Here is a 12,624-nt window from a genome sequence, read left to right on the forward strand (position 1 = left end):
AGAAATGTTTTGCTTTGTATGATATTTCAAAGCTTTTGTATAATATTTAAAACTTTTGCAAATGTATGTTTCATTACCAGGATAAGAAAAAAAAATGAGCCATGTTTGATCTACATGACTATTTTTAAATTTGTGCATTATGGACTGATATCTAATCCTGTGTTTTGAAATCTGCTGGTCAGTCTGTGATTGTGTTCACAGATGCAGTGCAGCCATCAGTGATAATTACCATGAACAGCAGTTCTGCTTAATTGTGTCTTTTCTGTTAAAACGTTGATTTGTCCTCATCACATGAAGATTTGAACAATTAAATTAGTTTCTTTGTACAGCATTGACTCTCGTGAACTGCGCTTCTCACGTGCAATGGTCTTTGCCATCGAGGAGATTAACAACAGCACAGAGCTGCTGCCAGGGATCAAACTTGGTTATGAGATCCACGACTCGTGCAGCACAGTGCCTGTGGCGATGCATGTGACATTCCAGCTTTCAAATGGCCTGGACCCTGTGTTTTACACTGGTGACAATTGCTCACAATCTGGTTTGGTGATGGCTATTGTTGGCGAGTCTGAGTCCACGCAATCTATCAGCATGTCGCGCATCATCGGGCCCTTCAACATTCCTCTAGTAAATATTATGAATTTGTTTCAAACTATTTCTTCAGTGCTGATTTTTTTTTCCTCCCTGTAAATTTATCACAATGCTGAATTCTTTTAGGTGAGCCACTTTGCCACTTGTGCATGCCTGTCTGATAAGCAGTACTACCCGAATTTCTTTAGAACAGTCCCTAGTGACCAGTTCCTGGCTGATGCACTGGCCAAGCTGCTGAAACACTTTGGCTGGACTTGGATAGGTGCTGTCCGGTCAGATTCAGACTATGGCAATAATGGCATGGCATCTTTCCTGCAGGCAGCACAGAAGGAGGGGATCTGTGTGGAATATTCTGAATCTTTACATCGGACCGACCCACGTAGCAGAATACAGAGAGTAGCTGACGTTATCCGCAGGTTTCTGCATCACTGATTGTGCTTTTGTTGCCTGTGCTGTCACTGAACATCTCCACACAAAACCACAAAAAACATGTAGTGTTCAAACATAAGACTGGAGACTATTTGATTATCTTAGTGGCAAATTGGGAATGTAGGCCCATATTTCTTCATCAAGTTTGTTCTATTACATGATGCGACCAATACTCTATATTCAACACAAAAGATAATAATTTGCAAGTAGTCTTTCTCTATCATATTTATTATTTTATTAATCAGGTAGCCTAATTCTCAATTTTCTTTAACTCAAGAATCTTGATAATGTTTTGGTATAATATAATATTTACTATAATGTCCCTGCAGGTCGACAGCTGTGGTTATTGTGGCCTTTACATACTCTCCAGAATTAACACTCCTGCTGGGAGAGCTGTCGCTCAAACCTTCTCCACCTCGCCAGTGGATAGGCGGTTACTGGCCAACTAACCAAGAAATGCTGAAGTTCAACTTCTGTGCCGGAGCCATTGGATTTGGCATTCAAAAATCTGTTAACCCAGGTCTAAGAGAATTCTTGCTAGATCTGTCTCCAACTAAAGTGGCTGCTTCTCCAGTGCTTACTGAGTTCTGGGAGGATGCGTTCAACTGCAGGATGGGAAAAAGTGAGAAAGTTGTACATTTCTGACATTCATAGTCAGGTCTATGTGGTTTGGTTTTGTTGATTGTCTGTTTGAGGGGACCTCCTGTGTTAAAATGTCAGCAACTGCTTCAGGATCAAACCTCAGATTTCTGCTGAGGGGGAAATCTACTGATATCAAAGGAACACAATGGACATATTTGTTCCTTTATAAGTGTGACTAATTATGTTATTATATCTTTTGGCAAAAACTGAAAGAGTTTCTTATATAAAAGAAAATAGATAAAAACAGTTGGCCCTACTTTTAAGTCTATTTTTTACATTTATTAGAACAATATTGATACACACTGTGGAATCACCAAACTCTTAAAAATGCACCACAATGGCCCCTGGGCTCTTAGTACTGTATTGTATTTTCATTTCTTTGATTTTCTTTCCTTTTCTTTTATTTAACTTTTTTGGAGGTAGGTCGTTTGTCTATTCAGATAACAACATTATTCTTCTATTTATATTCTAACGTTTGAAGAATAACTTTGCTACAACAGCACACGTTTTAATTCCAATTACATTTAAGTAGTACTATATGAGTTTCTACAAGGTATGTTTTGTGATTGAAATAAATGAAAAGGAAAGCAAAAAAGAATTTTACACTCATTCAAAGGAATTATATTACATTCTCAGATCATTTATTTATTTGCACTTATTAGAACAGCTGAGGTCAGTATGTAATTAATTAAAAACATGCGGACATTTTTTTGCCTTTTGGACTTCACATCATAACATCTGATTACTGATCTGTGTTAACTGCACTTGGTATACATAACCGCTAACACAGCATGAATCAGCTTGAGGAAAGTAGATGAAAGCATGTCTGCAAAATTGTATGTAAAATAAGGATTTCTAATGAATAAATCTGAAAAATATAGATGCGCATGTATCAAGGCATTGTTGACAGTTTAAATAAAGAATAGAAATCATGAATTAAAAATAATCATAGTAAAATCATACATATTGTCGAAGCTAAAAACATGTTCCCCTTCCTTTATGTGCTTTTAGATGCAGCCAAAGACGAAACTGTGTGTGATGGAACTGAAGACATTCAGACACTGAAAAGCCCGTACACTGACACATCTCAGCTCAGAGGCACTAACACAGTGTACAAGGCTGTTTATGCAATAGCACATGCCATTCATAGTGCAGCATGTGAGGACGCAAATTCTACAGCTCAGTGTGACAAATTCACGAGGATGGAGTCCAAACAGGTCAATGAACATGATTACATGAACATAACCAATGTCAGGTTACCACGATAATGTAATTTATAAAATTTAGGTTAACGTTTTCCCTTTTGTACCTCCTTGTCTAACTTTACTTATCGTCAAAGGTTCTTAGCCAGCTCAAGAAAGTGAATTTTTCCCAAAATGGTTATGATGTGTCATTTGATGCCAATGGGGATCCTGTGGCCAGATACGACCTGGTTAACTGGCAACAAAGTGAGAGTGGCAGCATTGAGATGGTGACAGTAGGGCTTTATGATGCATCACAGCCGGAGGGCCAGGAGTTCAGCATCGATAGGAATCTTACTTGGATGGACGGTGGCAAAGATGTAAGGAGCCCAACAGCAATAATCTAATACATTTATAATTTCAAATTTGGTGATCTAAAAGGGTACAAAATGTGACACCAAAAATGCACACGGATCGCTCTGGGGTTTGGGTAAGGGGAAGACGAGACTGGCTAAGACTAAAATGAAAGGACGAGCTAGAATGATACAGTGACATAGGCTGGTCAGCGCTGGAGGAAGGGCAGTAGGACAACTGGATAGGCGAGGCTACTAGAAACTGAATAAACTGGCAAAACTGGCAGTAAAGGCAGTAGCTCTCACAGGTCCCTGCCAGAGGCCAGTGGCAAAGACAGAAATCCTCTGAATGCCGGGAAGGAGAGTCTACGAATGCGGATCCCCTCTGGAGGCCAGAGACAAAGACTGACACCTAACAGACTGGACACTGACAGGCTGGGGGCTAGAATGGTGCAGGTTAGCTGATTGTGAGAAGAGGAGGCTGCAGTGACTGGCTGTTTTGGCCAGCATGCTTGTTGCCACCATGGTGCAAATTAGCCAACTAAAGGCTTGCATGTTGATATTTTATATATTCATATATGTAGAAATATAGTAGACAGTAAGCACTGTGACAGAAGGCCCTTTTTCTGTGAACAAGAGTAATTGTTACTGGAAGATAATAATTGCAATACACATATTGGCATTTGACTATTGTTTAAAGACAATCTTGTGAATGTGTAATCCAATCCTTTCATTCAAGGACATGCATGGCACACCAGAATATGTGTGAGTTTGTTTGTATGTATGTATGTGCCAGGTGCCTGTGTCAGTGTGCAGTGAAAGCTGTCCTCCAGGAACTCGTAAAGTGCTTCAGAAAGGAAAACCCATCTGCTGTTATGACTGTATATCGTGTCCTGAGGGAGAGATTAGCAATACTACAGGTATGTTTTTCTTTTCTTTCTTTTTTTTTTTTTTAAGGCATGTCTACAAGATCAACTTTATTACTGCTAAAAGCCCTCTCCTATTCATTTCAGATTCCCCCAATTGTTTCCCTTGCCCCAAGGAGTTCTGGCCTAATGCAGAGAGAGACACTTGTTTCCCCAAGCCTGTAGAGTTTCTTTCCTTTGACGAGGTCCTAGGAATCATCCTGGCTGCATTCTCAGTTGCTGGTGCCTGTCTTGCCATTGTAACAACGGCTATCTTCTTTCGTCACAGGACATCCCCAATTGTCAGGGCCAACAACTCTGAGCTGAGCTTCCTGCTACTTTTCTCCCTGACTCTATGTTTCTTATGTTCATTAACTTTCATTGGAGCACCCTCTGATTGGTCCTGCAGGCTGCGCCACACAGCATTTGGGATCACCTTCGTCCTCTGTATGTCTTGTGTTCTTGGGAAAACCGTAGTCGTGTTAATGGCCTTCAAGGCTACACTCCCAGGTAGTAATGTCATGAAATGGTTCGGCCCTCTACAGCAAAGGATAACTGTAGTATCTTTCACATTTATTCAAGTTTTAATATGTACTATTTGGTTGTGTCTTAGTCCTCCTTTTCGATTCGAAAACCTAACTATATATAAGGAGAGAATCATCCTAGAATGTGCATTAGGATCAGCTATTGGGTTCTGGGTTGTAATTGGGTACATAGGCCTACTGGCTCTCTTTTGTTTAGTGTTAGCTGTCCTAGCCCGGAAACTACCTGATAATTTTAACGAGGCCAAGCTGATCACCTTCAGCATGCTGATATTTTGTGCAGTATGGATCACCTTTATCCCAGCATATGTCAGCTCTCCTGGGAAATTTACTGTGGCTGTGGAGATATTTGCCATTCTGGCCTCCAGTTTTGGACTGATACTGTGTATATTTGCTCCAAAGTGTTACATCATATTGTTTAAGCCAGAGAAGAACACCAAGAAACATTTAATGAACAAAAATCAATCCTGAGACATCTGAGGTTTTAAAATTGTTAAGATGGCAATATTAAACCGACTGACATATAAAGTTAAATACTCTTGTTGCTATATGCTCTTGCTACATCTTGTTACAATGCATTGTTCTGCTGGCAAACCTTGGGTCCTGGCAATCATGTGGATGAGACCTCACATACATCACACTCCCAAACATTGTCACAGTCAAGGCCTCCCCATTAGCAACGGTTCTCCCCCAATTGCAGTGACTCCCACAGCAGGACAAGGGGTTCTGTCACACTGCCAGAACTACTCAGGATGGGCCAAAGAACTTGACAAAAAGCTCAAGGTGTTGACCCAGAATCCAAATTCCCCAGATCAAAAAGAGTAGAAATATGCTTTTACTTCATTTGAAAGGTTTTAACCTAGGCAGGTTAGGAAGAGGGAATTTACAAGACTCAAACTGATCAAACTACTTCTAAGATTAAAAGTTGCATTGCTTTTTCCCCTGTACTTTTGTAAATGCAATGTTTCTTTTTAAATCAGAAAACTACTACTTCAGTGTTGAGTTTTGAATATCGTTTTATTATCTTTTTTCATAACAAATGTCATTGAAATGTGACTAAATCACATAAAAAACCCATTGAAGGTGAGAGTTTATTCAAGTTTATATGCATATATATGTAATATGCGTTAAAACAACGCACTCAAAAGATATAAGTGGAAGATAAAATTATTATGATATCTGGTATTTATAATAGTTACTTGACAAGAGAGGAAAAGAGACAGGGACTCTTAATGGAAGAAACTCTACATGTGGCTAAAAAGATGAAGACTTCATCAAAGACCAAGGGTATCCTCCCTCTGATGTATAGTTGGCTGACAGAGAGTAGGAGGAGGGAAGCTTTTGTCTGTAAAATCTATATAAACCAGTGGAAACACACACACAGTCTGCTCACATGCAGACACTTGAGTGATGGAAATCTCTGCTCTTTTTATTGGCCTGATCTTGTGTCTGAGTTTGTTTGAGCTGAACTCAGCTCTGAAACAAAGCACTGGGCTTACAGAGGAAAGGACTGGTGCTGGCGTCATCAGTGAGGCCTCATCTGTGAAATGTAAACTCCAGGGTACCACTCGTCTACCTGTATTCTCAATGGATGGTGACTATGTTATTGGTGGTGTTTTTGCCATTCACCACTACACACACACACCGGTTCATAATTACACCACCATGCCTGAGCCACTAAAGTGCACAGGGAGGTTAGTAAGAGGGCAAAGTCGTGGTAAAGATGATGTTATACTATATGGGGTTAGAAATGTTTTGCTTAGTATGATGTTTCAAAGCTTTTGTATGATATTTAAAATTTTTGCAAATGTATGTTTCATTACCAGGATAAGAAAAAAGAAATTAAGCCATTTTTGATCGACCTGTTACTATTTTTACATATGTGCATTATGGACTGATATCTAATCCTGTGTTTTGAATTATGCTGGACACTCTGTGATGTACATTTTGTTCACAGATGCAGTGCAGCCATCAGTGATAATTCCCATGAACAGCAGTTCTGCTTAATTGTGTCTTTTCTGTTAAAACTAGATTTGAACAATTAAATTAGTTTCTTTGTGCAGCATTGACTCTCGTGAACTGCGCTTCTCGCGCGCAATGATCTTCGCCATCGAGGAGATTAACAACAGCACAGAGCTGCTGCCAGGGATCAAACTTGGTTATGAGATCCACGACTCATGCACCACAGTGCCTGTGGCGATGCATGTGACATTACAGCTTTCAAATGGCCTGGACCCTGTGTTTTACACTGGTGACAACTGCTCAGGATCTGGTTTGGTGATGGCTATTATTGGCGAGTCTGAGTCTACGCAATCTATCAGCATGTCGCGCATCATCGGGCCCTTCAACATTCCTCTGGTAAATATTATGAATTTGTTTCAAACTATTTCTTCAGTGTCCGCCAGTGCTGATTTTTTTTTTCTTTCCTGTACATTTATCACAATGCTGAATTCTTTTAGGTGAGCCACTTTGCCACTTGTGCATGCCTGTCTGATAAGCAGTACTACCCAAATTTCTTTAGAACAATCCCCAGTGACCAGTTCCTGGCTGATGCACTGGCCAAGCTGGTGAAACGCTTTGGCTGGACTTGGATAGGTGCTGTCCGGTCAGATTCAGACTATGGCAATAATGGCATGGCATCTTTCCTGCAGGCAGCACAGAAGGAGGGGATCTGTGTTGAATACTCTGAATCTTTACATCGGACCGACCCACGTAGCAGAATACAGAGAGTAGCTGACATTATCCGCAGGTTTCTGCATCACTGATTGTGCTTTTGTTGCCTGTGCTGTCACTGAACATATCCACACAAAACCACAAAAACATGTAGTGTTCAAACATAAAACTGGAGACTATTTGATCATCTTAATGACAAATTGGGAATGTAGGCCTATATTTCTTCATCAAGTTTGTTCTATTACATGATGCGAACAATACTCTATATTCAACACAAAAGATAATAATTTGCAAGTAGTCTTTCTCTATAATATTTATTATTGTATTAATCAGGTAGCCTAACTCTACATTTTGCCTTATCTTAAGAATCTTGATAATGTGTTGGTATAATATAATATTTACTATAATGTCCCTGCAGGTCGACAGCTGTGGTTGTTGTGGTATATTCAGCCTCTGCAGAATTAGCACTCCTGCTGGGAGAGCTGTCGCTCAAGCCTTCTCCACCTCGCCAGTGGATAGGCAGTTACTGGCCAACTAACCGAGAAATGCTGAAGTTCAACTTCTGTGTTGGAGCCATTGGATTTGGCATTCAAACATCTCTCAACCCAGGTCTAAGAGAATTCTTGCTAGATCTGTCTCCAACTAAAGTGGCTGCCTCTCCAGTGCTCACTGAGTTCTGGGAGGATGCGTTCAACTGCAGGATGGGAAAAAGTGAGAAAGTTGTACATTGCTGACATTCATAGTCAGGTCTATGTGGTTTGGTTTTGTTGATTGTCTGTTTGAGGGAGCCTCCTATGTTAAAATGTAAGCAGCTTCTTTAAGATCAAACCCCAGTTTTCCGTTGAGAGGGAAATCTACTGATATCAAAAGAACACAATGGACATATTTTTTCCTTTATAAGTGTGACTAATTAGGTTATTGTATCTTTTGGCCAAAACTGAAAGAGTTTCTTATATAAAAGAAAACAGATAAAAACAGTTGGCCCTACTTTTAAGTCTATTTTTTACATTTATTAGAACAATATTGATACACACTGTGGAATCACCAAACTCTTAAAAATGAACCACAATGGTTTGTCTATTCAGATAACAGCATTATTCTTCTATTTATATTTAGACGTTTGAAAAAATAACTTTGCTAGAACAGCACACGTTTTAATCCCAATTACATTTAAGCAGTACTATATGAGTTTCTATAAGGTATGTTTTGTGATTGAAATAAATGAAAAGTAAAGTAAAACAGAATTTTACACTCATTCGAAAGAATTATATTACATTTTCAGAACATTTATTTATTTGCACTTATTAAAACAGCTGAGGTCAGTATGTAATTAATTAAAAAGTTGTGGACATTTTTTTGCCTTTTGGACTTCACATCATAACACCTGATTACTGATTTGTGTTAACTGGACTTGGTATACATAACCACCAACACAGCATGAATCAGCTCGAGGAAAGTAGATGAAAGCATGTCTGAAACATTGTATGTGAAATAAGGATTTCTAATGAATAAATCTGAAAAATATAGATAAGCATGTTTCAAGGCATTGTTGACAGTTTAAATGAAAATAGAAATCATGAATTAAAAATAATCATAGTAAAATCATACATATTGTCAAAGCTAAAAACATGTTCCCCTTCCTTTATGTGCTTTTAGATGCAGCCAAAGAAGAAACTGTGTGTGATGGAACTGAAGACATACAGACGCTACAGAGCCCGTACACTGACACATCTCAGCTCAGAGGCACTAACACAGTGTACAAGGCTGTTTATGCAATAGCACATGCCATTCATAATGCAGCATGTGCAAATTCTACAGCTCAGTGTGACAAATTCACTAGGATGGAGTCCAAACAGGTCAATGAACATGATTACATGAACATAACCAATGTCATGTTACCACGATAATGTAATTTATAATATTTAGGTTAACGTTTTCCCTTCTCTACCTCCTTGTCTAACTTTACTTATTGTCAAAGGTTCTTAGCCAGCTCAAGAAAGTGAATTTTTCCCAAAATGGTTATGATGTGTCATTTGATGTCAATGGGGATCCTGTTGCCACATACGACGTGGTTAACTGGCAACAAAGTGAGAGTGGCAGCATTGAGATGGTGACAGTAGGACTTTATGATGCATCACTGCCGGAAGGCCAGGAGTTCAGCATCAACAGGAATCTCACTTGGATGGATGGTGGCAAAGATGTAAGGAGCCCAACAGCAATAATCTAATACATTAGAATTTCAAATTTGGTGATCTAAAAGGGTACAAAATGTGACACCAGAAAATGCACATGGATCGCTCTGGGGTTTGGGTAAGGGGACGAAGAGACTGGCTAAAACTAAAATGAAAGGACGAGCGAGAATGATACAGTGACATAGGCTGGGCAGCGCTGGAGGAAGGGCAGTAGGACAACCGGATAGGCGAAGCTACTAGAAGCTGAGTAAATTGGCAAAACTGGCAGTAAAGGCAGTGCCTCTCACAGGTCCCTGCCAGAGGCCAGTGGCAAAGACGGAAATCCCCTGAATGCTGGGAAGGAGAGTCTACAAAGGCGTATCCCCTCTGGAGGCCAGAGACAAATGCTGCATTCCAGTTACATGGGAGACCACTCGCCCGAGTTACGAAGTGGGAAATCTCGCAGCTGTCTCGCGACATTTCACCGAGGCACGCCCCCTTTTGGTCGGAATATCCACTGTCCGACTCGGTGCTCCTCAGAGTACACTGAGTTGAGCGAGGATAGACAAACGACTCGTCAAACAAAGATGGCTGCGCCCGTAATTGATGTATTTTCTTTGTATTTGTACCAAGTTGGTCGTTTTAATATCGATTTTAAATGCAATACAAAGTTTTGTTTTCAAGCTTGTTTGCTAAAGAGGCTAATGTAGCTAACAATAACAATAACAATGACTAGCCTGCTACTACCCTGATGGCGTCCATGTTCTTCCGACTCGTCGTGTAGCGAAACAAACGGGAACACTATTTGTGCTACAAGCAAGGAAATGACGTCACGTTCTCGCGCAAGAGCAACTCGGGCAAGTGGTCTCCCATGTAACTGGAATGCAGCAAAAGACTGACACCTAACAGACTGGACACTGACAGGCTGGGGGCTAGAATGGTGCAGGTTAGCTGATTGTGAGAAGAGGAGGCTGCAGTGACTTGCTGTTTTGGCCAGCATGCTTGTTGCCACCATGGTGCAAATTAGCCGACTGAAGGCTTGCATTCTGATAATTAAAATATTTATATATGTAGAAATATAGTTGACAGTAAGCACTGTGACGGAAGGGCCTTTTTCTATGAACAAGAGTAATTGTTACTGGAAGAAAATAACAATTGCAATACACATATTGGCATTTGACTATTATTTAAAGACGATCTTGAAAATGTGTAATCCAATCCTTTTATTCAATGACCTGCATGGCACACCAGAATATGTGTGAGTTTGTTTGTATGTATGTATGTGCCAGGTGCCTGTGTCAGTGTGCAGTGAAAGCTGTCCTCCAGGAACTCGTAAAGTGCTTCAGAAAAGAAAACCCAATTGCTGTTATGACTGTATACCGTGTCCTGAGGGAGAGATTAGCAATACTACAGGTATGTTTTTTCTTTTTTCTTTTCTTCCTTTTTTCTTTTTTTTAAGACATGTCTACAACATCAACTTTTTTAATGTTAAAAGCCCTCTCTTATTCATTTCAGATTCCCCCGATTGTTTCCCTTGCCCCAAGGAGTTCTGGCCTAATGCAGAGAGAGACACTTGTTTCCCCAAGCCTGTAGAGTTTCTTTCCTTTGACGAGATCCTAGGAATCATCCTGGCTGCATTCTCAGTTGGTGGTGCCTGTCTTGCCATTGTAACAACGGCTATCTTCTTTCGTCACAGGACATCCCCGATTGTCAGGGCCAACAACTCTGAGCTGAGCTTCCTGCTGCTCTTCTCCCTGACTCTATGTTTCTTATGTTCATTAACTTTCATTGGAGCACCCTCTGATTGGTCCTGCAGGCTGCGCCACACAGCATTTGGGATCACCTTCGTCCTGTGTATGTCTTGTGTTCTTGGGAAAACTATAGTCGTGTTAATGGCCTTCAAAGCTACACTCCCAGGTAGTAATGTCATGAAATGGTTCGGCCCTCTACAGCAAAGGATAACTGTAGTATCTTTCACATTTATTCAAGTTTTAATATGTACCATTTGGTTGTGTCTTAGTCCTCCTTTTCGATTCGAAAATCTAACTATATATAAGGAGAAAATCATCCTAGAGTGTGCATTAGGATCGGCTATTGGGTTCTGGGTTGTACTTGGGTACATAGGCCTACTGGCTGGATTTTGCTTAGTGTTAGCTGTCCTAGCCCGGAAACTACCTGATAATTTTAACGAGGCCAAGCTGATCACCTTCAGCATGCTGATATTTTGTGCAGTCTGGATCACCTTTATCCCAGCGTATGTCAGCTCTCCTGGGAAATTTACTGTGGCTGTGGAGATATTTGCTATTCTGGCCTCCAGTTTTGGACTGATACTGTGTATATTTGCTCCAAAGTGTTACATCATATTGTTTAAGCCAGAGAAGAACACCAAGAAACATTTAATGAATAAAAACCAAGCCTAAGACATCTGAGGTTTTAAAATTGTTAAGATGGCAATATTAAACTGACTGAAATATAAAGTTAAATACTCTTGTTGCTATATGCTCTTGCTACATCTTGTTACAATACATTGTTCTGCTGGTAAACCTTGGGTCCTGGCATTCATGTGGATGAGACCTCACATACATCACACTCCCAAACATTGTTGCAGTCAAGGACCCCCATTAGCAACGGTTCTCCCCCAATGGCAGTGACTCCCACAGCAGGACAAGGGGTTCTGTCACACTGCCAGAACTACTCAGGATGGGCCAAAGAACTTGACAAAAAGCTCAAGGTGTTGACCCAGAATCCAAATTCCCCAGATCAATAAGGGTAAAAACATGCTTTTACTTAATTCGAAAAGGTTTTAACCTAGGCAGTTTAGGAAGAGGGAATTTACAAGACTCAAACTGATCAAACTACTTCTAAGATTAAAAGCTGCATTGTTTTTTCCCCCAATTCTTTTGTACATGCAATTTTTCTTTTTAAATCAGAAAAAATACTAAACAATGCAGAAAATTAAAAAGTGTTTTAAATATTTCAAATTGTTATAACAAATTTAAATTCCAAGATTTACGGGTCAGGCATAGGGAATGTAAAAGTCAGACCACTTGGCACCTCACATGCAACACAATCTTCAATTAAATGAAGAAAATATTTACATTTAAAGGCTATTCATTTTCTATATTTCAGTGTTGTGTTTT

At 40.0% G+C, this 12,624-nt stretch overlaps 2 protein-coding genes across 2 annotated transcripts; both read left to right on the top strand.

Moving 5' to 3' along the window:
* The first annotated feature begins 363 nt into the window (after window positions 1-363).
* LOC141019142 (extracellular calcium-sensing receptor-like) lies at window positions 364-5,111 on the top strand. Its single transcript, XM_073493976.1, has 7 exons — window positions 364-624; window positions 715-1,004; window positions 1,347-1,639; window positions 2,671-2,876; window positions 2,999-3,220; window positions 3,990-4,113; window positions 4,207-5,111. The coding sequence occupies exons 1-7, from the start codon at window positions 364-366 to the stop codon at window positions 5,109-5,111; spliced, it is 2,301 nt and encodes a 766-aa protein (XP_073350077.1).
* A 1,116-nt stretch (window positions 5,112-6,227) lies between these two features.
* Window positions 6,228-11,904, top strand: LOC141019151 (extracellular calcium-sensing receptor-like). The gene is made up of 8 exons (XM_073493989.1): window positions 6,228-6,334; window positions 6,704-6,998; window positions 7,100-7,389; window positions 7,732-8,024; window positions 8,970-9,169; window positions 9,292-9,513; window positions 10,774-10,897; window positions 11,000-11,904. The coding sequence occupies exons 1-8, from the start codon at window positions 6,228-6,230 to the stop codon at window positions 11,902-11,904; spliced, it is 2,436 nt and encodes an 811-aa protein (XP_073350090.1).
* The last annotated feature ends 720 nt before the right edge of the window (window positions 11,905-12,624 follow it).

This window comes from Pagrus major, chromosome 2 (genome assembly GCF_040436345.1).
Source record: "Pagrus major chromosome 2, Pma_NU_1.0".
Taxonomy (NCBI): Eukaryota; Metazoa; Chordata; class Actinopteri; order Spariformes; family Sparidae; genus Pagrus; species Pagrus major.

What these genes read in the sequence shown, in the direction of transcription:
- LOC141019142 (XM_073493976.1), top strand. Translation starts at nt 364, where the DNA reads ATGGTCTTTGCCATCGAGGAGATTAACAACAGCACAGAGCTGCTGCCA. An exon ending in GTAGCTGACGTTATCCGCAG is followed by an intron (nt 1,005 to 1,346) that starts GTTTCTGCATCA and finishes ATGTCCCTGCAG; the next exon opens with GTCGACAGCTGTGGTTATTG. An exon ending in GGATGGACGGTGGCAAAGAT is followed by an intron (nt 3,221 to 3,989) that starts GTAAGGAGCCCA and finishes TGTATGTGCCAG; the next exon opens with GTGCCTGTGTCAGTGTGCAG.
- LOC141019151 (XM_073493989.1), top strand. Translation starts at nt 6,228, where the DNA reads ATGGATGGTGACTATGTTATTGGTGGTGTTTTTGCCATTCACCACTAC. An exon ending in CAACTGCAGGATGGGAAAAA is followed by an intron (nt 8,025 to 8,969) that starts GTGAGAAAGTTG and finishes ATGTGCTTTTAG; the next exon opens with ATGCAGCCAAAGAAGAAACT. An exon ending in CTAGGATGGAGTCCAAACAG is followed by an intron (nt 9,170 to 9,291) that starts GTCAATGAACAT and finishes TTATTGTCAAAG; the next exon opens with GTTCTTAGCCAGCTCAAGAA.